The 25,727-nt window shown below is 38.4% G+C and overlaps 1 protein-coding gene and 2 long non-coding RNA genes across 3 annotated transcripts in view; 1 reads left to right on the forward strand and 2 right to left on the reverse strand.

Moving 5' to 3' along the window:
* Window positions 1-24,566, reverse strand: part of DOK6 (docking protein 6) — a 379,051-nt gene extending 354,485 nt beyond the window's left edge. Inside the window, exon 1 of the mRNA XM_036109123.2 lies at window positions 24,272-24,566. Within this exon, the coding sequence (XP_035965016.1) occupies window positions 24,272-24,337 (66 nt within the window). The 5' untranslated portion in view covers window positions 24,338-24,566. The remainder of the gene's footprint in view (window positions 1-24,271) is intronic.
* LOC118546414 (uncharacterized) lies at window positions 21,959-24,256 on the reverse strand. Its single transcript, XR_004922575.2, has 2 exons — window positions 23,501-24,256; window positions 21,959-23,198 (listed from the first exon to the last, which is right to left on the reverse strand). It is a non-coding gene; the product is annotated as an uncharacterized LOC118546414 (long non-coding RNA).
* Window positions 22,830-25,727, forward strand: part of LOC144379829 (uncharacterized) — a 487,118-nt gene continuing 484,220 nt past the window's right edge. The window contains exons 1-2 of the long non-coding RNA XR_013443267.1: window positions 22,830-22,957; window positions 23,067-23,209. This is a non-coding gene — a long non-coding RNA (uncharacterized LOC144379829). The remainder of the gene's footprint in view (window positions 22,958-23,066; window positions 23,210-25,727) is intronic.

Genomic DNA, 25,727 nt, shown 5'->3' on the forward strand with positions numbered 1-25,727 from the left:
AAAAGGAATTCAAATTTTATTAACATATTGACAAGCTAGATCCAAACCCATTGGGGTGCACAGCATCAAGCTCTTTAAATAAAACTCAGTGAGGACAGCAACTATGTATTTACTTAGTATCACAGTTTCACAAGCTGGCACATCTATGACTTTGCAATAATCAGAACCATTAAACCAAGCAAAGCACTGTGTTTTGAGGTCAAGCAGACATGTCCACAGCCTTAAAGCCTTGATTTAATAGTACTTCTTTGGCCAGAAAACATAATGCCCCCTCACTTTATCTTTAATTATGAAATCCTAAAGAACTACTCTTTAGCTTAATTAATTCATTTTATACATTGCAAGCACAACACAAATAAGTGTTTCTTAATGAAATATTTTAAAAATTGTATTAATTTGTTTCAAATAAAATCTTAATTTCTTCCATTAGCGACTTTTGTCTTTCTTTTCTTTTCTTGGAGGAGAAAGTCCAAACTTGTAAACTTTGAACATTAATACGTAGGCATTAACACCAAGAAATGCATGACCGTTGCCAGTACTCGGTAGTTAATTAAATCAGCTAAACTGTGAATAAGATTAATTTTACACATAGAAACCTTGTTGAAATCAGAAATATTCATATCTGTGCCTTCTTTTTCCTCAAAATAGTATTATGTGTGAACAATCAGCTTAAACTAGTTTTCCCTTTTCATTGAGACTATAGGTTTGGTATTTTTCAATCCATTTTAAAAGAATTATAATGATAAACTTGGTTAGTTTAATAATTTTTAGAGAAAGTGTTCACTAATTCTAAACTGTATTATGGAATACCTCAGTGTTTAATTGTAATATATTTTCAAGTTCTCTTTTTTTGTTTCCTTTTCTTCAGTTGTTATCATAAATGGCTTGGGCTTTAAAGAAACCTAATGTTTAAACATGGGCTGCTATTTTTAATATAAGTAGTGAAACAAAAAAGATTAAGAAAGAATTATTCTATGCTATATAAGATATTGACATAACAGAAAGCTGGCTGAGGCGTATACAGAATTCTCTGCATTATTTTTGTGACTTTTATATAAGTCTTTTATGTAAAATTATCTCAAATTTTAAATTTACTAAATATAGAACTTTGACCCAACATTACACTTCTAAGACATTATCTAAGGGGTAAGGGGAATCAAACAGTAGGAGATTCATTAAACAAATTATCTAATATCCATAAATCATGCCCATTGAAAATGGTGGGTGCCTATATTTTACTGTAAGAAAGTAAAAATTACCCTGGAGTGTAAATATCAATTGTGCCATTTACTGGGCTGGAATAAAAGTCTGTTCTATATTTTATAATCTATATTCCCTTCTATATGTAAGTGGTGGTTTCTATATTTTATATAATCTAATCATTAGTACAATACAAAGCAGACTAAGCTAATGGCCATGAAGAGTTATGAACAAAGTTAAAACAGGTTTAAAAGTAGGGTAAATACATTAGACTGGAAGGGATTAAGAATAACTAGATTTAGAAATGAGCATTAAATAGTCTAAATGTGAAATATATTGTAATTTACAAAGTGAATACATTGGTATAGATGTCTATTAAAATTATAATCTTTGACATTTTTAACAATTCATTGTTCTCACTGCTTATTTAATTTTCATAGATTTTCCTGTGTTTTCCATTTTATTATTTTTTAATAGTATTATTATGATCTACAGTGCTTAGTAACATGGTCCAAATTTAAGTCATTTAATCTGTCCAAGAAATTTAGACTTAAAATGGTTTTTATGGGTGATCTGAATTCACTCCTTTGGGTTTCCGTTTCCATATCTGTAACAAGAAGTCGAGCCATCTAATGTCTGAAACTCATTTATAATTGTGTTTCTAATTTAAAAACTCAATGAAATTTGAATTAAAATTTCAGCAAAGTTTTTGATGCAACTTAATAACAAATCCTAAAATGCAAATAACAAAATAAAGGATTAAAAGATCACAGACAATTCTGGAGAGGAAAGATAAAGTGGTTGAGGGTAGGAGCAGATATCAAGACTCATTATATGTAAAGGAACAATTGGATAGATTAGAGAAATATTTTAAATATTTGATTTAAAAATATTTTTCAGGGCATCTGAGTGGTTCAGTCGGTTAAGCAGCTGCCTTAGGCTCAGGTCATGATCCCGGGGTCCTGGTATCGAGCCCCAAATTGGTCTCCCTGTTCAGTGGGGAGCCTGCTTCTCCCTCTGCCCCTCCCCCTGCTCATGCTCTCTCTCTCTCTCTCTAGCTGGCTTCTCTCTCTCAAATAAATAAATAAATATCTTTAAAATTTTTTTTTTAAATAATAAAAATAAAAATATTCTTCTTTGGGTGCCTGAGTGGCTCAGTTGGTTAAGCATCTGATTCTTGGTTTTAGCTCAGGCCATGATCTCAGGGTCATAGATTGAGCCCCACTTCAGCCAGCTCCATGCTCAGCACACACAATCTGCTTGAGATTCTCTCTCTCCCTCTCTCTCTGCCCCTCTCCCTACTCTTGCTCTCTCTCTCTCTCAGATAAATACTAATTTAAAAAATAAAATAAATTAACTTAAAATTTGAATTTATTTTAAAACAACTATTCATTGCATCATTATTAATGCAATTATTTATTTTTAAAGAATTTATTTAAAGATTTATTTATTTGAGAGAGAGAGAGAGAGCACGCGTGAGCTGGTGCTTGAGTTGGGGGAGGGGCAGAGGGAGAGAATCTTCAAGCAGACTCCCTGCTGAGTGCGGTGCCTGAAGTGGGGCTTGATCCTATGACCCATGAGACCATGACCTGAGCAGAAATCATTCAGACACTTAACTGACTAAGCCACTCAGGCGCCCCTTAAGTTAATATTAGATCTTATATAATAAATATGATGGCGGGATACTTGAAAAATTAATTTCATGAATCAATAAATAACATGAAATGCAGGAATAAAGGTAAACAGAGTACAAGCAAAGCACTATAAATAACTGCAAGGGGGAGGAAGAGAGCCACGTACTTTTTAGAAATTCTAGAAAAAGCTTTGAAAGTGAGGTGACTTTTTTAATGGTCTTAAATGACATGCAGCCCTGTAACAAGTCATGATAGTGGGAGCAGAAGAAAAAATATTATATAAAGTAAGTATATATATTCAAAGGACCAGAAGGGGGACAATTATTCATCCATTTTTATATAATGGTACAATACACAAAAGACACTCCTCTGATTGTGGCAGTAAAGCTCCTCTCTCCTTCTGCTGTCCATGTTGACTCTTTCTTGCACTTTTGGGATTAACTTCCATATAGCATCCTTCTCCAACCCCCCGGTGCCAATCCCAACTTCACATGCACCATTGTGACTGTATTACTCCCTTGTTTAAAACTCCTCTTCTAAAAACCCTGTGACTACGCATTAAGGTTCCAACTTCCTGTAACTTTAGATGTCTTCTAAACTCTGACCCTACCCTGGCCGGCTTACTGGCATACTTCTTGTGCACAGCCACGGATACTCCATGACCCTCTGCCCTGCCCAGGTCACTCCATTTAGCCACCCAGCCCTCCCGCACACCCACCTAATGAACCTCTGCTCCTCCATCAGAACTAATTCAAACACCTCCACCTTTCTGGACACGTCATGGTTCCCAGTGTCACAATTCCCTCATATTTTCTCATCATCTTCCCTTGCCAAAGGCACGTATGCCTCTACATTTTGACCCCTTATTAGATGTGCTCCTTGGAGGCAGGTTTCATGCTCTTAGTTTGTAACCTGGGCACCGAAGAAGCCCTCCATATATTCAATATTCAATGAGTAAATCAATGTTAGATACAAGATATACAAAAACAATAGCTTTCATATAAACAAATGGCAACCAATGAGAAAATCTAATTTAAAACAAAAAAAAAGTCATTCAAAACAATAGCAAAAATGTTAAAATACATAAGAGTATATATAACAAAATATTGGAAATACATACATGAAACCTGAAAAGCTGATGATAAATACATACAGCTGATGAAAAGCTAAAAAGTTCATGGATAAGAATATTTAATAAATGGAGTTGAAATTTGGCTAGCCATATGGAAAAAAAGATTCCAAACTTAAATCCTAAAATAAAGATTAATTACAGGTTGATTAAAGATCTAAGCATATATAGAAATACATGAAAACAATAGAATAAAATAGAAAATAGCAGTTTTATGTTACAGTACGAGTGACTTCTTAAGTAAGAAACAAAAGGTACAAGCCATAAAAGAAATAGATAAGTTTGATTTCATTAAAATTTAAAATATCAGTAAGACATTGGAGACCATAAACAAATTTAAAGGCAAACCATAACATGAGAGAAGATAGCTGTATAATTTATAATTACAAAGGAGTAGTATTTGAAATATAGATGGAACTCCTATAAATCATTAAGAAAATGTATCACAGAAAAAAATGATCAGTGGAGCTGAAGAGATAATTCACAAACCAGGAAAATCAACTGGTCAATAAACATATGAAAACATGTTCAAATTGCGGAGAAATATAACTTAAACACCCATTTACCCAAAGGAGAAAAAAGTCTCACCTGAAAATATCAGGTGTTGGAGAGGAAGCAGAGCAAAGGGTACTCAAATTCAGTGGAGGGTGCATTTGGATACACCATCTGGAAACAATTTGGCAATATCTAGTAAGTATGTGCCAACCTGTGCCCAGCAAATCTTCTAAGCATGTAACCTAAACAAAGAAACACACCAACCAAGAAACCTCTTGCACATTTGTATTAGGCAATACAAACTGTGGAGTATTTCTACAAAATAATCGTATACAGAAGTAAAATCAATAAACTGGAACTCCACCAAAATGCTTAAATCTCAAAAACAATCTTGAGCAAAAACAAGTATGTTTCAGGAAGTCACAAAGTATATGATTTTTTTAAAGATTTTATTATTTATTTGACACAGAGAGAGAGAGAGAGAGAGAGAGAGAGAGAGCACAAGGAGGGGGAGCAGCAAGCAGAGGGAGAAGCAGGCTCCCCGCTGAGCAGAGAGCTGGACATAGGGCTTGATCCCAGGATCATGGCCTGAGCCAAGGGCAGATGCTTAATCAACCAAGCCACCCAGGCTCCCAACAAAGTATATGATACTAATTATATAAAGTTGAAACTAAGCAAAGCAACAGTAAATATTATTTAAATGTAAATATATAATAAACGCAGGAAAAATGCATAGAATCATAGAAGTTTACGTCTGAAGTTGGTGTGTTAGGATACACAAAAGCTTCAACTTCATCCATTTTATTTCTTTTCTAAAAATCTGGAGAAAATATAGCAAAATGTTGTTTTTAAAGAAAATATACATGTTCTCAGTATGCTTGAAATATTTCATAATTTAAAGAAATATGGCAATATCAACTGCTGCTGAGAATGTGATAAAAGTTCTCTTGTTTCCTTGGTTCCAGGCTTGTATAGTGAAACAATTTATTGTGAGCAAGCTGAAAACATCTAGTAAAGGGAAGATGTACACGTCAAAAAGCAGCAACTCTACTTCTACCCACAAACCCTACAGAAACCTGGATACATGTGATCAAGGAGAATTATATAAATGTATTTGCTGAAGCATGGTTTATAATAGCAAAACCAAAAAAACCTCATAAATGCCTATTAACCGAGTAAGATTAGCTTATTTATGCAATAGAAAACAATACAAGCATTGAAATGAACAAACTAGATCTATGTAGTAACATAGTTAAATACTGAATAAGACTGCTGAGTGTGTTAATGTCAAGATGTTCAAATGGGTCTTCAACTCTCAACATTTTCCTATCTTAGCAAATTAAAAGCAGAAAGAAAAAGTACTCTGATAACATTGGTAAAATATGGGTAGTTCATATATGGTTTGTAATATGATCTTATGTAATTTCCAGTACACTTGAAATATTACACAATAAAAAATACCTAAGTGAAACAAAGGTAGGTATTGTGGGTAGATTTGAATTACAAGTTTAAATTTAATTATTACTCTACGTAATGAGAAACCCTGGGAAAATTTAAAAAGGGGAATTATAGGTTTCAAACTGAAATTCAGAAAATCAATCTGGCAGGAGTACAAGGATAATTGAGCAGGCAGTAAAAAGAACCATTGGGAAGTCTCACCAACACTTCAGAATAAAGTTATAGAAGCAGAATTTCAATTAGAAAGAGACCATAGATGACAGACATTCCTAGGCAGCACCAATAAGACATGACATTTGGTTGTTTGTAGTGAATCAGAGACGGGGAGGAGCCAATATTGTCTCTCAGATCTGATACTGAATTATTTTCAAATAAGCAGCAGTGCTAATAGAAAATATCTACTTAAATATGTTTATATGTGGCAAAGTGGCTGGTTTGGGAAGAAAAAAATAGTACGTTCTACATAGACTCATTGGTTTGGAGTGCACTACAGATATCAAGCAGGAAATATTTTGTAAAAATTTGGGCATGCAGGGATGCCTGGGTGGCTCAGTTGGTTAAGCATCTGACTCTTGATTTCTGCTCAGGTCATGATCTCAGAGTCCTGAGATCCAGCCCCACACTGAGCTCTGTGCTCAATGGGAATTCTGCCTCTGCCCCTCTCCCAGCTCACATGCATGCTCGCTCATGTGCTCGCTCTCTCTCTCTAAAATAAATAAATAAATAAATAAATAAATAAATAAATAAATAAATCTTTTTTAAAAATTGGGGCATGCAAATCTGGAGATTGGAAGTGAGATTAAAGTTTAAAATATCTACTTTAGAGGAGTTTTGTGAAAAATGGAGATAAAACTGTAGGGCTCAGCACTACCTAAGGATTCTAAGGGAAAGAAGATGGATTTTAAAAATAGACCACTGAGAGAATTCTTGCAATGGTGGTCACTGGGAGGGTATGAGGTGGAGGGGAAGCCAGGGAAAGACTTCGTGCCGGGAACGTGGAGGGAGGCACCAGCACAGGGATCCCTTGCCTTCCACACAGATGTGACTGCGGGTATTAGAAGCAGAGGATGTGCAATAGGGCTGGAAACTGCTAAAATATATATAACGAAAGGTCTAGAAGAAGGTAGGACTGCCCATCTGTACTTCTGGTAGCTGACACAAATTGAAGTAACATCTAAAAATTTTTTCGAATGATGGGGTGCCCCAGTGGTTCAGTTGATTGAGCGACGGACTCTTGGTTTTGGCTCAAGTCATGCTCTCCTTTGGCATTAGGCTCCGTGCTTAGCAGGGAGTCTGCTGGAGATTCTCTCTTCTTCCTCTGCCCCTCCCCTTCTCTAAAAATAAATAAATAAATATTTTAAAAAATTTAATAACAGAGAAGAGCTAACCAGGCAAAAGACCAGAAGGCCCAACACCAGAGGTGAGGAAGCATGGCGGCCCCAATGCAGGTGTGGCCAAGATACGATCACCCTAGCAAACTCCACACTGGTTCCCATGCCTTCACTGACACGAATCCACGCATGTCATTTAGCAGGAGAATACGTCTAAAACACCTGTAATCAAGTAATTGCTCTGGACTAAAGTCCTACCATGCCTCCTCACTTTGTATCAGATATAAAACCCAGAGAAGTGTTTTGCCCAAGGCAGAGAGAAGTGTCCCAAGGATGTGATATTAAGTATAAGATACCCAAAAATGATGATACTCCTTAATTTGGCAAGTCAAATCAGTGCTTGTTGTTTAGAAATACCAGTGCCAATAGGTGAAAGAGTGTGGGGTCTACCATATGCCAGGCATGTGACATATTTCATCTTATTTACAGGTTACGATAATCCTACTGGATAGCCTTTTGGCACTTAGCAGTCAATTTATAGATGAGGTACAGAGCCAGAAAGTCAACGGACTCAACCAAAGGTTGTTCTCTCCACTATAGTGTGTTGATGCTCAGAGCTTGGAACCTTTGAGCTGAGGCTTAAATCACGTTAATCATCTGAAATACTGGGTTTTCCTGAGGCAGAGGTCTGTGCAGAGTTGTTTCAGAGACAAAAACAATGTAATCGTAGGTGGAGTTTGGGGACCCATCAACTCCCTGTAGGTCATAAAATCACATGTCATAAAAATTAACATCAATGAGATAGAAGAAAGCCTATTACAGACTGTGTATACTTTTGCATAGAGGACGACTTCTATAATGTTTCTTCATGTTAAAAGAATAAAGGCAGGTAAGAAAATTTCTTAATTCTCAAAAGCATTGCAAGTCATGCATATATCTTAGGGTTTCAAGGCTGGCAGATTGCACACATCACAGGGAAAATGATAAAGAGATCTAAGGAAGCATTCATGCATTACCTCTGAGATTGGGAACTGCAACACTCAGCAGAAATGAAGCACTGGAACAGAGATATTAAATTGGGGAAATAGGAGCTTCATAATTATTATAGGTTATTAAGAAAAAGTATACCATGTCCTAGTCAAGAATGCCATATCAGAGGAATACATTGTCATCAAAATTTGTGCAGTGATTAGAACAGGTATTCTGAGAAAGTACTAGACATCTGTGTAGAAGAACTGAGCCTTCAGACTTAGGCTGTGTTATCCCACATCCCTTTAAATCACAGCCTTCCTATATAAAGTGAAGATGATATCTGACCTGCACACTGAGGAGTGTGCTCTTTCAATGGAGAATTACATGTAAAAGCAGGTTTTAAGCTGTAAAATACTATAAAATCACAAGTTGTTGGTATGATTCTTCATGGAAAGTGGAAAACAGTTAACACATGGTCCTAATTCTGTACTATTCGGAAGTTCATAACCAATATTAAAAATAAATATATACATAAAAATAGTCAAAATAGCAACTGAAATAGAACATCACAACATGAGAAATATATTTAAAGATAATTTTGCAGGGCTTTTTTTTTTTTTTTTTAATTTAGGTAACCTTTAAACCAAAACTTATTTCCTCCAAAAAACTAATGCACTTTGGGTTTTTTTGCTGTTATATGGATTCTTCCTTAAGAGGAAACTAAATTTTAGTGCTTTACCAAAGAATTTTCAGAAAATATTTTTAGGGGAAGTTAAGAAATATATTTTGTAAAAATGAAGCACTGAATAGCATATTTTAGGAAGGACAGAAAACATCTTTGGGGTGATATATTTCCAATTACAGCCTTTGTATTGCAATTCGATTGGTTGCTAAGGCTATAATTACAAAGTGCCTAGGAAGGCACTGCCCATAGTCCTGTACATGCCAATCAAAACCATGGTAGCACAGTTCTGAATGTGAACTTATTTAACAATTCAGCAAAGATTTATTGACTGCCCTCTTTCTTGCCAGGCTGCACCAGGGTTTATTTATCATTGTAGCCCCTATGGATGGCACATACCAATTTTTCTTTTGGCTCTTTTTACCATTTCATCCTTGATAAATTTCATGTTAATCTATCCTTAGTTAATACATAGTATATATAAATAATCCTTGGTATTTTTAATTGAAAAGATGTACTAAATATGTTACAGATTCAAAGTGCATAGCAAAGGAATTATTTCTTTCACCATTGATTCTGAATCCTAGATGACTTATGGATGTCCAAATACTTGTTGTTGTTATGTTTACCTTTTTTAAAGTCATTGTATTGCTCCCCCCTTCATGTTCTATTCAGGTATTGATATTAACCTATCAGCAGAGAGCATAATATTTGAAACTTCTTCTTAGATGCTTCATTTGGAATTTTATTTATTTTATATTCTGGACAGTTTTATTATCATTTCAAAAGGAGCTGCAACTAGGTATCACCTTGAGCATCAAAATGGCTAATGACATTTTTTGGATGGGAATGTAGCCAAATGATCTTTTTCTGAAGACACAAAATGAAATTTCACTGAAATACTGCTGAATGTTATCTTCTTCTAAGTAATGATGTTTTTTAAAATTTGGACAAGGTGGCTCATTTAGAGCTCAAGATCAAAGGCAGAGGTTTCGCACTGTTGTTTGTTTCTGGAGTGAATGGCGTGTTCAAGCCACTTGGCTCCTAGTAATTAAGGTGTCCTGTGGGCAAATGTAGCTTATATAAACCTCATTTCACAGAGAACACTAAATTGCAACTGCAAAATGATCAACATTTATATTCTTCACAATTCAAAGAGAGAGGAAGACTATATCAAACTAAAGCTTCTGCACAGCAAAAGAAACCAACAAAATTAAAAGGCAACCTGTAGACTTGGAGAAAATATTTGTGAAACATATATGTAATAAGGGGTTAATATCCAAAATACACAAAGAACTCCTACAACTCAATAGCAAAAAAATCCAACAACACAGTTAAAAAATGAGCAGAGAACTTAAATAGACAGTTTTCCAAAGAAGACATACAAATGGCAAAAGGTATACAAAAAGGTCCTCTAATCATCAGGGAAATGCAAATCAAAACTACAATCAGGTATCCCTCACACTTCATACCTGTTAAATGGCTCTCATCAAAAAGACAAGATAACCAGTGTTGGTGTAGATGCGGAGAAAAAGAAACCCTTGGGCATTGTCGGCTAGAATACAAACAGATGCAGCCAATATGGAAAACAATATGGATGTTCCTCAAGAAATTAAAAATAGACATACCATATGATCCAGCAATCCCTCCTTCTGGATATAGATCCAAAGAAGTTAAAATCAGGATCTCATAGAGATACCTGTGCTCCCATGTTCATTGCAGCATTACTCACAATAAGCTTTCTTTGCTCACGGAACCCCAGTTCAGAAGAGCTGCAAGGATGTGTGTTCCCTTTCAAAGGGCTGTCCCAGGAAGCTTGTGCTATCTGTTTAAAAGTCCTTTCAAGGGTTTTGTACCTCCTAGACCAAGCACTGTTTCATATCTTGTAAAATATTATCTATTTAATGTTAACAAAACATAATGAGATCTTATAAACCATTTTACAAATAAGAAAAGTGAGGCTCAAAGGTATTTGAAGGTTCCCACAGGTTACACAGCTGTAACTGGCAGAGTTAGTAATTAAATCCAGGCTGATTGATGCTAAAGATTGTGCTCTTTCAATTTTTCTAAACTACTCCCATAATAACTGGGCCCCAAAAGATCACTTACCCTGTTTGCAAAATAGGGCTACATTTTGATACCTCTCTTACATTTTTTAATTACACCTTTTTATTTTGAGATAATTGTAGTTCCACATGCAGTTACAAGAAGTAATATAGAGTGACCCTGCATAGCCTTTACTCAATTTTCCCCTATGGGAACATCTGATAAAACTCTAATCCAATATTACAGCCGAGATCTCCACAGGAACACAGTCGAGATACAGGACGTTTCCTTCACCACAGGGATGCCTTTCGCTGCCCTTTTATCAGCACAGCCACACACAAACCCCACTCCTGCCTCCCTGTCCATAACCTCTGGCTACTACGAACCTGTTCTTCACTTCCACAATTTTGTATCTCAAAAATACTACATAAAGGAAATCACACAGTTTATAACCTTTCGGGATTTTTTTTTCCGCACACTCAACATAATCTGGAGATTCATTACTGTGCGTGTTAATAGTGTAGCCCTTTTGATCCCTCAGTATCCCATGATATGCATACGCTATAGTTTACTTAACCATTCACCCAGTGATGGTCATCTGGTTTGTTTTCAGTTTGGGGGTGTTTCCAATAAAGCCGCTATGAACATTCGTGTATAGGTCTGTGCATGAACAGAAAGTTTTCACGTCTCTGGGACAAATGTCCAAGAACTGCAGTTGATGGGTTGTATGGCAGTTATTTAAGAAACTGCCAAATTGTTTTCAAGAGTATCGGAACCCTCATTTCATATTCCCACAGCAATGTACAAGGGATCCGGTTTTTCTGCCTTCTTGCCAGCATTTGGGGTTGTCACTGTTTTTTATTTTAGCCTTCCCAGTAGGTATGTATTGATAGCTCACGGTGGTTGTAATTTGCATCTCCCTAATGGCTAATAATACTGAACATCTGTTCATCTGCTTATTTGCCACCTGCATAGCAACTTCTGTGAAGTGTCAGTTCATGTCTTTTGCCCATTTTCTAATTGAATTGTTGTTGTTTTTTAAAATTTTACCATAGAGTTTTAAGAGTTTTTTTAATACTAGTTCTTTGTTAGAGATACACAGTTTGTAAATATTTTCTCCCAGTCTATAGCAATTTTTTTTTCATCTTCTTAATGGGCTCTTTCACAAAGCAAACATTTTTAATTTTGATGAGGTTAATTGATCAATTTTTCCTTTTACAGCTTATGCTTTTGATGTCAAGTCCAAGAACTCTTTGCCCAGACCCAGTTTCTAAAGATTTTCTTATACATTTTGTCAAAAATTCTGTAGTTTTACTTTTTACACTTATGTCCATGATCTATTTGGAGTTACAAGGTGCGAGGTTTGTGTTGGGGTTCACTTACTCTGCCCAGGGATGTCCAACTACTCCAGCAACATTTGTTGAAAAGGTACCCTTCCTTCACTGATTTGCTTTTGCACTTCTGTCAAAAATTCACTGGGTACATTTGTGTGCGTCCCTCTTTTAAAAGCAAACGTTCTCTTAATTATATGATCTGAATGTATGCTCTCATCAAAGCTCCTACATTTCTCCATGGGTGAACAGAATAACTCACTAATGATGTGCTAAATGTCCAAACTAGCAATGACTACAATAGAAAAGGAATTCTACGGTTTACATATTGGTAAGGAAAGACATTTCATACCCATTACTTTAAAAATTAATTATTTTAAGTGTATTCTAAGATTTAATTGGGTCACTTCCAATAATGCCATTTTATCTGTCAGAGGTATTAGTTGCTATCAGTTGTAACAGAAGTTGACACTGGCTGATTTACATAGAAGGAAATATATTAAATATTTCATTACTTCAAATTAGGAATAGAGGGCTGGAGAACCAGGTTCAAGCCTAAACAACAACAATAAGTGATCTCTTAAATCATTAGGTTTCTTGATGAGGCTATTGCTTTTGGACAGTAGGTACAACAGTTTACAATTTTGCATCAATAAATCAATCCAATGGAAACAATTACTCTGTTGTCCCCTGTGAAGATCCCTGTCCTGGGTTGCCTTTTTTATCACTAACTCAATGTCTGGTCATGTAATTGATAATACCTAGCTCATTTCTCATGCCCTAGCAGCAAAAGATACGAGGAAAGAATATTTTGGAATTTCATCTTCTATAATGTGAGGTATTATTTCTTATCTTCAACATCCATAATATTGATATCAGGGGGATGCTCTCTAAATATATGGAAAAAAGACTGAAATGCTGGATAAAAAACTAAATGATGAATATCTGATTCATATTGTTAATTCATTTAACCACTTACAGAGGCATACTATACCAATTTATTCTAGTTCAGTAGGGTTCTGTGGTAATATATAGTGATAAACAACTTGTCCTGAATTCTTTTCTGGTGAAAAGTATGTCATTTATTGTAGAATCCCTTGGGTAGATTAATACTAAATGAAACAAACACAAATGAACAAACAATTCTATTGCCCAGAGATCAACTAAATAAGAATCTCTGGAAGTAGAACTTGTCATTAAAAAAACAAAAAACCCAACAACACTAAAAACCATCTCCTGTGATTGTAATATGCGCCCAGTGTTAAAAAACCACTGCTTGAAAGGGACAGAAATATTTGGCCTTGTTCATTAAGTCAAATGCTAGAGGAGGCTTCTAACTGCTTCATTCCCCCCTCCCATTTTTATGCAGAGGCAGGTTACACACACACACACACACACACACACACACACCTGGGGCAGTCATGTTTAGTCCTATCACTCAAATACCTTCATTCTTTTTCAATTTCACTAGAACTCTAGTTCTCCTCCAGAGACAGATAACCTGTTTGAAAATATCCAAAGACAAAATTACCACAGAAAGAGGGGCTCACCACTAAGGAAGAGCTACAGCCAACTAACTCTCTTGGCTCTCAGTGGAGTTCTGGAGGACCACAAGGCCTCGGTTTCCCCACACAGAAATCACTACAAAGTTCAACCAGCTGAGAATGTTCCATTCCTGTTAGTGGTGTACTAGGTAACTCAGGGAAGCCTGCATGTTGACAACTAGAAAAGCTGGACAAATACAAAAGTCATCGACTTGAAGGTATTGAAGCCTGACAAAGATAAAACTGAGAATTTATTTCTATAGGACGTTCTAAAAAAACAGGATCAACTGAAAACTGTAGACCTGAAAAAATAACTTAAACTGAATACAATGAATAAATTTAACAGTAGATTATTCTCAGTTGAGTAGAAAATTAGTGAAATGAGAAGAAATATCCTGAAGAAAATATCCTGAAGCTTCGAGTGACAAAAGAATGAAAAAGAAAAAAGCACAAAAGCACAGAAAATACAGTATAAATTATCTAGCATATGAATAAGGAAGGAGAGAAAAGAATGGACAGAATTGATATGACAGAAGGGGAAATAGCAAATATTTTTTCAGAACTGAAGAAACATATCAAGCCACAAAATCCAGAAGCACTATAAACCCAAGAATAATAAATAGAATTAAAACTACATTTACACATAGCATAGCAAAATTCCTGAAAACCAGAAAATGAGGGCATTCAATGTAGGCAGAGGGGAAAAGTCTAATGATTTTCAAAAGGTGACAATAAGACAGCTAACTTCTCAATGCAAACAATGATTGTTAGAAGACTTCTTTGCAGTGCAAGAAAAAAAAATACTTCTGTCAGTGATTCTCAATTACGGCTAGCTACCACAAGTAGAAAGGCCTTTCTTGGATACTAATACTCACCCCTCATTGGTCTTCTTGCCCAAATACTACTTTACTACAATGAATTCTATGCACTCAAGATTCAGGGATGTTGCTAAGTTGAGAATGAACATTAACCTTTTTTATGAAATACATCAGTGACTTTGTGGGATCTTAGAACATTATAAGCCCTTTATTCTGGGTCTTTACCTCAATGCTACTCACCCATCCAGGCACATATCATTATATAGGTATGCTATTTCTTCTGCATGGAACTCACAACAAAGCCTTCTTTATTCATGATTTCTCAGCTTGGTGTTATTTTCTCTGCAAGCCATAAAGTACATACTGTCTATGTGTACTCAGTAGGTTTTTGCCATATATTGCCCCAATTCTCTCTCCCACCCATCCACTCATGCTCTGTCTCCTCAAGTAGGAGACAACGAACAAAAGACAGAACAAAAGAAACCTCTGAGACACCAAAAATGAGGTGCTACATAGCAGTGACTGCCTTGCATAACCATAAACCCAGATCTATGAAGAATATAAAATAGACTCTAAGGTATAGGTTTCTTTTCTTTAATAGTCTGAAGCACTGAATCTCCAACAAGAAAAACAGCACCATTCAGAACTTACTGAGTTTTAAATGAAGTACAATTTAAACTGCCATGGTATTGCAATTACTTAGATTAGAATACACAAAGTAAAGAAGGAAGTCTTTCGTGAGTAGCCATATTAATAGCAGAAGCCTCAGCTGAGCATCAATATGACTGACAGAAAGAATGATCCAGAGTTTTTAGAAAATTTTGAGTTATGTCCACCACATTGTTTTAGAAGTGAATTTCTGTCCCTCGAAGAAATTTCTACTTTATCATTTTTGTATTCACATTATAAAGGCTTATAGACTGTCAGTAATTAGCATTACATGACTGATTTACTGGATAACTAACTTTGTATTTCGGGAATGCCAATTCATAAGTCTCAGCACTAATAACAGTGTTTTTAGTAGTTTACAGTGGCCTAACAGATCTCATATTTTCCTTATTTCTCCCCAAATCCTCACTGTATGATAATGATTATCAACCATAGCACCACAGTAAAAACCCCTGGGGGGACTTCAAAAGCATATCCATGCTCAAAACCCAGCCAGACCAAATCAATGAGGAAAAGCGCAAGCTCTGTAAGTAACTCCAAAGCAGTCATAACTGAGGATCACTTTAAATAGAGGTCTAAGTAATTTAGATAATCATGTAAAGTATCAGAAAGCAACAGTATGTGTGTTAAGCAGCCGTCAGAGTTTTAAATAGCTGTTATTTTAAATGTACAGAAAAACACATTTCATACTTATACATAATTTGGTAGCTTCCAGTTAAACTCAGCATCATGATTTGGCACTAGATGCGCTTTTGTTTAGAAGACTTACAGAAGAAATACTTAAAGATTCCAAAGTGTAATGAAGTCTATAAAAGCATCAGGAAAATGATGACATGGATGCTTTCTATAGCACAGCCCCAGGGCCCTTAAAACATTCAGGGAGACGTATTCCTATTTCCTAGTAAGTTAAATGAGAAGGCATACTTTTCAAAGCAAGTTCAAATATGTAAAAAGTATGCTTTCATTCCTTTTCTTGAATACGATGTTAGAAATTTCACTAGGGTTATGTAAACAGAGATAAAGAATTTTCTCTTACTGGTTGCAAACCTTTAAAATCCATAGTTTTTGAAAGACGTGCTAAATTTCAATTTTAGACTAATATTAAAATTTTTTTCAAAGAATAAAGTGAACATGTAATAATTTATATAATAAAAACTTAACTTGTATGCTATTAAGACATTTTATGTACATTTTCTTCTCCTGTTAACCTTCCTATTATATTTGTATATAATTCAGTGTGTGTGAGGGCTTACATGTCATTTGGGAATATATACCATTCTATTTAATATATAACACATGTGTATGTATGCCTGTATCTATGTATCTATCTATGTATGCACACACATACACACACGCACACATATACATATTTTAAAGCATACTGAATGGTCCGAGAAAACTAATTTCATGTTTACAAGGAAAAAATCATGAGGAGAAAAACAACTGTACATGCTTACCCATGCTATATATCTTATATAAATACCTACACGTAAGTAACAGAATGGCATATAGACATTTTTAAAATAAGAGAACTAAAAAAAAAAAAGGGAACGTCATTTAAGTGTATCTATTTCAATTCCTTCCCCTTAAAAGTAGCAAGCAACACAACAAATAAACAACCAAGCCTCGCAGACAGAGGTCATGGTCTGGTTCAGCATGGCCCAGTGTGTCCGGATTTGGGTAACAATGTCTTTCTCTCAAATAAATGAATAAAATCTTTAAAATAAAAAAACAAAAACATTTTAAAGTCTACACAGGTGATATCAGCTGCATTTTGGAGCCTGTTCTCCATTCTTAAAAGGAGAAATTAGCCAGTTTTTAGATGGTACATGAAAATGAAATCACGTCCATTCAAAGTGGCCTGGAAAAATATCTGCATAGTATCTCCTTATTGTGGCATAAATTCTCTCACTAAATAACACTTTTTTCCAGTTTTATTGAGAGGTAATTGATATATTACATCGTATAAGTTTAAGGTATACAACACAATGATTTGATATATGTGTACATTATGAAATGATCACCACACTAAGGTTAGTTAACATCCATCACCTCACCTAGGTACAACTTTTTTTCTTGCGAGGAGAACTTTTAAGATCTACTCTCCTAGGAACTTTAAAAAATACAATACTGTATTGTTAGCTGTAGTCACCATGCTCTACATTCCCTCTCCAGAACTTATTTAGCTTACAACCGGAAGTCTGTTTGTCTTTTGATCACCTTCAGCCATTTCCACTACCTCCCACCTGCCAGTAGCACGTTCATCTGCAATGTAAATAACTTATGGTTGAGTCAAGTGAATGATGATATTAGCTTTACACTAAGTAACCAGCTGAAGAAAACACATTTACTTTGAATAGTACACATAGCTGTGTTGCTCCCTGTCTACATATTTTAGGAAATGGAAACTGTTGCATTGTATTTATAATACTGCACCTGAAGTTAGGATACCTAGATTTGAGTATACACATCCACACACAAACCCAATCTGTCTCTCTGTAACTCTGGCTGATTCCCTTTACTTCTTTTGGATTTGAGTTTATGTATAAAAGGTAAAATTAAATATACTTTCAAAAGCATGCTGGGAAAATTATGTAAGATAATATATGTGGAAATTCTTTATAAGCTGTAAAATGCATGGTACACCAAAATGCAAAGTGATTATGTTACTATTATGAAGCCTCAAATCAAACTTCAAAGTGTCTGTCCTCTCAGTCATTTTACTATTAAGCCAAAATATTAGACAATTTTACAATGAATTTAGTACAATAACAGGAGAAATACTTTGCACATGTTCAAGTATTACAACCACCATTTATTTCAAACAACATGAGAACATTTCTTTATTAAATGAGATTCTGTTCTCTACTAATAACAAAATATCATGCCTTATTCCATTCAATTTGACTGACAGGTGCAATACTCTCATTAAGGAGTAGTGTTATAATATAAAAAGGAAGTACTCAAAGGATAATCCTGTTCTGTATCCTAAAATAAAACCAGTGGAGATTTATGCAGAAAGTTAATGAAAATGTTCTCTACCTACATTCTTGAGCTCTTTGGACAAAGTTACTACAGCTTGAAGAAGAAAAGAAAATACTATGAGTCACGTGACAAAAACAATAAAACTGAAGTAAAGAAATTATAGTATTTTCTTTTTTAACTAGTTTGTCCCATTTGATAGAATTATTTTTTCCTTAAAGCTAAAACTTCAAAATTTAAGAAATCTAGAAAAGATCATTAGATGGTGGGAAAACAGGTAATTTTTATTTTGTTAGTATTGCTTGCTTTTTATCTTTGTATAGTTTCTAAAATGAAGTGGATGTAATTAGAAACAGACCAAACACATGAATACTTAATAGTCCTACTCAGTATAACTCACATGGGTTATTATTAATAATTAAGTGGAATGTTTAACAGTGTTAAACACATACATAATAGTCACCATAAACAAAAATCAAAAATAAAAATAGCTAAAATAATTACTTTTCATATATTCTAAATTCTATATTTAATAAGAAAGAGATAAATGATAAATAACCATGGATATAATGGATCCTTTTCAGAAAGCAATGTCCAGGATACAGAATATTCTAGAAAGAGAAAAGATTAAGTACACCCAATACAACTTCCATGTTTTAAATCCATAGATTTAGGAATTCATAGCTGAAGTAATGATCCTGAGAGTTCTTCTGAACGTTTGAATGGTCAAAATCATTAAGTTATTTATATATTTTATCTTAAATATATTTAATGCATCTAATTCCTGGTAAACTGGTAATGCATGTCATACAAGATAAAATCACTCTTCGTAAAATACTTTCTAGATATTTGGGAAACCAGAGAAATTTTTAATTGCTCTAATCAACCAAAAATATGCAAATGCACACACAAAAATTCCCATATATATTAATGAATGAGCTTCTGTAAAGGGGTAAATTTTCATAAATCTCTCTCATGAAAAACTACTCTCTTCCATCATCAGAAGAAAGCTGTTTGTGGAAGGACAGGAAAACCCAAAGAATTTATAAGAAGAAGATCAAGAGTCATCAAGCCAGGGATGGAAGTGTCTCAAGGTTCTAATCAAGGAGGGAGAAAAAACAAAAACAAAAAAAAAAAGGAGGGAGAGAGGGCAAGATGTAGATGTATCCACAGTAAGTTGTTGAAACAAATGGAGATTATACAAATGAGAAAATCCTGAATAGATGTTCAGCTCATAAAGTTGGGGCTCATCACATATTCCAAATGTGATCCTCTACATTTCCCTGCTTCCCTTACAGCCAGGTTGGGGAAAAGTGACTATTACTGGCCTAATGTACTATGAGTAGTAGTGATGTAGGAGGTATTTATTGTTATTAACCCTGACAATACAACATGACTCTGGGACATTCACAGTCTCTCTCTCTCTCTCTCTCTCTGTCTCACACACACACCACCTGATAAACAGTAGATGCTCCATAATTATTTGATCATTTGTTGAATGTGCAAACGTCAACTGTATCTTGAGACATTCCTTTGATACCCACACAAACCAATACAAATCCTTCACCTGACTTTGAGAAAGAAAGAGAAAACTATTTGTGTAAAATACTATTTGTCTGTGTACAATGTGCCTGTGAATATTCACACTGCTATATTTGAACAGAACTCCTTAAAAACAATGATGTGAGGGCTGAGTCTAGAATTAGTCAAACTATGGCAGTCTGGAATTTATACAGTGAGGTTAATGCCAGTGATGATGATGATATGCTGCATTTACCTTTGCTGCATTATAGAGTCAATAGCCATGTATAAAGTTCTAGTAATGGTTTCAGTGGTTGAGTTCTTAGTTTATCTGCAAACCAAGAATACGTTGGATATTTTACAACATATGCCTTGCTGACTAAATTTAACCTATCAGTGTTCAGAAGGAAACAGGTAATAAAGGCTAAGAGATAACCAATTTTTTTAAAGACTTTATTTATTTATTTGAGAGAGAGAATGAGATAGAGAGAGAGAGCATGAGAGGGCTGAGGGTCAGAGGGAGAAGCAGACTCCCCGCTGAGCAGGGAGCCTGATGCGGGACTCGATTTCAGGACTCCAGGATCATGACCTGAGCCCAAGGCAGTCACCTAACCAACTGAGCCACCCAGGTGCCCCGAGATAAACAATTTTGACCAACATGCTTTTGCTTTTTTTTTTTTTTAATTAGTGTTTTAAGTAACCCTTTGTTAAAAACAAAATACTGAGTACCATGGTACCTTGTGAATTATACCAATCATGCAACATATAAGGTGGCAAAAGGAACTGAACTATTGTAAGGGCTTTTAAATCAAGCAAAAGGAAAACAGTATATATATAGAAACAGTGACATGTTATAATGAAAAATTAACACAGACTATGAAGAAATGACTGTAACAGTCATGTTACACATTTTTAAAGGACAAGGGTAAAATCCAGGATAATACTATTTTTTTTTCAAAATTATTTTCCTGAATAAAAGACAGGCTGATTAATGTGTCAAGACAAATTTCAAAGCAAACATTCTAAACATTGTGTAACACTTACTATTTCGCCCAAATAATTGGCTAAAGAAGCGTCCTCAACAGGTAGCACTAGATTCTCTAAGAAGACTGGCAAGGGCTGTTTCAACCACTTCAACCTGGAAGCTTCATCAGGGTTGTCCCCCAGCCTAAAGGGCAAGTGGCACTTTTCTGCCCTCCTTCAGGACAATAGGGAAGACTAACTTTTTTTTTTTTTCTTTAAAGATTTTATTTATTTATTTGACAGAGAGAGACACAGGAGAGAGGGAACACAAGCAGGAGGAGTGGGAGAGGGAGAAGCAGGCTTTCCGCCTAGCAGAGAGCCCGATGCGGGGCTCGATCCCAGGACCCTGGGATCATGACCTGAGCCGAAGGCAGACGCTTAACGACTGAGCCACCCAGGCGCCCCGGGAAGACTAACTTTTAAGTAGTAAAGGGTATCGTAGAACATTTCATCTCAAAATATATTTTCATGTCATAATAATCTCTGATACCACTGGCCTCGTGCCCAGGGTTTTTTTTCCCCTTAGAATATTATAAAATTTGGTTTTTGAAAGCATGAGTTCTGTACATCATAAATCAAATACCTGCGCATATTTCATTAGAATTTTTATTTTGATATTTAGTTCTGAACATAAACCATAGAAGAATCATTATGTGTCTTCTGAATTAAAATTATTTTATTTGGAAAAATCCATATTTTATTTGGAAAAATCCATAGTTCTGAGTCCACAAAATTAGTATTATGTACTATTAACTATGAAAATGAAGTTTTAATAGTTAGATAAATCATGTTTCTATGATTTGGGATATGACTTTTCATGTGTACGGCACCCCTTACTTGCTTAAAGTTTTACTATCTAATGAGACCCACTTACTTATTAAGCTTCACAGAAACATGTAGATGAAGTTGTGTCATGTGAAGTCACCCTTCCGAATAGTAGAATATTCTGAATAGAAAGTTTCTAAAGTTCTTTTTGATAAATAAAATTCTTCAAAATAATCAAGGTTAATTTAGCTTAATATTTCAATTTAATATTAAAACAAAACTGTCTCAACACCAAACTCTGAAGTTCACATTTCTCAAGTAGAAATGGAAGACAAAATTAATCTACACATACAATTAATCTATATGTAAACATGCTTTTATTTTCTCTGAAGGGTGTCCTTTACAAAGGCATATATCTCTAAACAGTGAGTATGGAAAGAGACAGACACCTTGGGATTGCAAATACATTTGCACACATCTTTAGGAGGAATGGTGTTTTAAAAGGACATTTCAAAGGCTGTTAACACCATGATTACCCAAGAAGCAGTCAATGCTCTTTCCTTGGATCCTATATTTTAACTAGGTGCCATATTCAGTTTTTGTTGTATGAAATCCTGGAAAGCTGGGGATGGGAGAGGAATCCTACAGACCCCAGGACCAGCAGCGCAAGGAGCGGGGGTTCTCAGGGTTGCACTGCTTAGTCTCATTCTCACGTACACAATGACTCTGTGGAAGCAGATACACATCTCCCGGGGGACTAGAATCATCCATTAGCTTGTAACGTCTGAGGTGTCCGACACAATTGAGATTCCAAGAAGACGGAAAGAGCGAGAAGGATGAGCAAGCACCCTGTGGGAGAGCAAAGGGCTTCATAGGTCAAGTTCCTAAAACGGTTCTCCCCTCCAGCTCTTTCTTGCTTGGGCAGTGCGGGTGACAGATTTGAGCAGTGCGTCCCGGCCGAGAGATGCCGGCAGCCTCCTGGACAACCGCAGTTTTACACGTGGGTTCTTCCTTATCTCGCTGGACAAGAACGAGGCGCAGCTTTCTGCCCAGGAGCAGCCCCTGAAGCGCGGCCGAGGGGCTGCAGCGCGCGTGCTCTCCGGCCCTGCCAGGGCGCGCGGCGCGCACGGAGGCGCCAGGCCGCGAGGGGGGCGGCCTCGTGGTCACCCAGTTCTCTACTCCCCGCTGCTACAGAGCCGCTGAAGTTCGAGGGAGTGGGTCTCTCGTCTCCTCAGGGGACAGTCTTCCTCTTCAAAGTGACACCCAGCCGAGGCAGCACAAAAAAGACAAGTCTGCCTTTTCCCTTCCTCCTGCCCCCACACCTGCGTCCACCAACTCCTGACACGGCGACCTCTGGGTGCGTAGTGACCCTTCCTCTTTTAGGGGTTTTAGGGGCTCTGCCCTACCTTCGTTCAATTTTCTAATGCTATATTTAGCCTTATTTTTCTTTCTTTTTTTTTTTTGAGTGAGAAAATAAACGAACTTCTCCCTCCTTTTCTTTCCAAGTTGGACGATCCATCCAGTCAGCAGGGAACACGGCGAATGTTCTTGTTCAAGGCCGCTCTGCCCCAGGATCCCGGAGCTTCGCAGAACTGGAACTTTGAGAACGGTGAGGTAGAGAAACATCCAGGGAATTGGGTAAGGGGCACTTTCGCCCCCACACCGAGTTTCCCTTCCTGCTCTGGACCTGCCGGCCAAGGTCGTTCTCGGTTGCCCAGGTTGCCCAGCACCCGTCGCGCGCGCGGGCCCCGCCGCCTCCACCGCGCCCCCCTGCGCGTCGCCCGCACGCGCCCCCGGGGCCGCCGAGCCGGGGCAGCTGTTTCCAAGTGCCCGCCCCTCGCCTCCTGGCCTGTCCGCTCCACACCCAGGTCCTCCGAGACCGTCAGCGCGTCCCTCTTACCTCCTCGGCTGGTCACTAGAGAACTTCTGAACCCCGGGGGTCTACACTGTTTCTCTCCCAAGTCAGGCAGACTATCTTTCACGAAAAAACTACGACAAGGTCTCCATAAACTTTGCCGTCGCCAGCCCTGCCGTGTCAGCGGCGGCGAGCACACACCTGCCTGCACACGGGCGCAGGTACACCTGTCCGGGCGCGCGCACGGCCAGGGAGCCTGCCACTTGGGCAACTGCTCAGGGCGCATTAAAGTCGCTGGCAGTCGCCGGCGGGGACGCGCCGCGCCGGTAGGGCATCCAAAGAGAATTTCCAAATGGGCTTGGGAGCGGGGTTGGAAAATGGTGATTCTAAATACACACACCGGAGCGTCTGTCCACCTCCCGCACACCGAGCAATTCTCCCCGAAAGGCGCACACTTTTGAGAGCAGACCACTGGGGGTTGCACTATATACAAAACCCCCTCCGAGGCACATTCATCTTAAAACTGACAATACCTTTCGTCTACATGACTTCTCAGTCTGGTCCAAACCAGCACCGCGCACATGAGGATGGGGACCCAGGCCCTCCCGGAACCCTCAACTCGGTGTGCAGAACCCCCCGAGGCAAGTGCGGGCCCCCACACCGGCCGAGCAACAAGCGGGCTGTCTGCGAAAGGGCCGGGTCCCTCTTGGCCCGCGCGGGTCACCTCTCCCCGCCCCCCCCCGCCCCCCGCCCCCCACAACAGCCAGCCGCGCCAAACGCGAGCAGGGGAAGGAGAGAGCCCAGCGAGCAACTCACCCCCAGCTTCCTGCTGCGGATTTTCACGTAGCCCTGCTTGACTATGTCGTTAAAGTTGGAGGCCATGGCCAGCACGTTCGGGCTCGTCCCCTCCGCGATAGGCTTCCCGGAGTCGAGAGCCGCCGTCCGCCGCCAGGTCCGCGCAGGTCTCGCATCCAGCCAGTCGCCGCCACAGCCGCGCCGCCGCCCGGTCCCCCGAGCTCCCGCCGGCGGGGACGCGGGCTGGTGGCAGGGCGGCCGCGGACAGGGAACGCGGCCCGGCGCCGCGAGCAGCGCCCGCCCTCCTCGTTCCGGTCCTCACCTCCGCCCCCCGCCGCGAGCCGAGCGCCGGGCCCGCGCCGCCGCCAGCTGCGGGCGCCCCCTCCGCGCCGCCGCCCCCGGCAGCACCCACGGGCTGGCGCCTCACTCGGCGGCGCACAGCTGGCCAGAGCGCACCCGCGCGGCTCCCCGGCGCGGGGGGAGGGGCAGGCGGAGGGGGGGCGGGCCAAGGTGCCCGCCCGGCTCCCTCCCCCTGGCCCGCCGGGTGGCTGCGCTCGGAGATGCTCGCAAGACGCGCTCCATCCCTCGCGACTCGGGCGGGGAGCTCCTCCCGCGCCCCGGATCCAGGGTCCTGCTCCCCCCGGCTCCCTCTGCCCGCATCGCTCTCCCGGGTGTGGGATTCCTGAGGACACGGCTCCTCATTCCGGGGCTCTCAGTGTCCACTCCCCAACTGGACACCGGGGAAAGGGCGGTGGGGATGCTCCCAAAGAGGAAAAGGCAAACGGGAGCGAGACAATTGTTTATTTCAGTGGCCTTGTGTACGTGCATTTTTGTCCCTAAGCACACGTTCGCGTTCCAGGTCTTTGCCCCATTAGGAAGTGTAAATCGACGCCGAGCCCTTCCTGGTGCACACAAAGAGACCAACCGTGCGCATGTGTCTCATCCCTCTGCTGCTGAGCAGACTGGAGCAATCAGGCGAGGCAGCCCTTCGCCGACGTCCTCTCGCAAGAAGCAGCGAGAAGGACCGGAGTGCACTGATGTATGCACGCGTTTTAGTTAACTATGACTAAAAGTGGGTCCTGGCTTTTCATCTTCTAGGCGGAATGGAGACCATAGCTATTACTGGTGGATGCAAATGATTTATTGAAATGTTCAACTTGTAAAATCAAAACAATGGAGAACTTCCCCCCTCCCCCTTAACGTAGGAACTCATGACATTCAGAAGTAGGCTATTCCCTAGTGTAAAGAAATTTTAATTTAAAAATTATATCATTTTTATAAGATGCAAGGAGAAATAGGGAGTATTGAATTTTAGCTGGAGGCAATGTATGGGTTTTTGCTATAGGCAAGACTATTTAGTGCCTAGCAGGTCAGGATGTTTTTAAGAAAAAAAAATGTATAAAGATTGAAAATTTTATAAATGACTCGTTCATTTATAAAGAGTCTAAATTTGATAAAAGTTCAAAAGATTATGTTT

This window comes from Halichoerus grypus, chromosome 13 (assembly GCF_964656455.1).
Source record: "Halichoerus grypus chromosome 13, mHalGry1.hap1.1, whole genome shotgun sequence".
Taxonomy (NCBI): Eukaryota; Metazoa; Chordata; class Mammalia; order Carnivora; family Phocidae; genus Halichoerus; species Halichoerus grypus.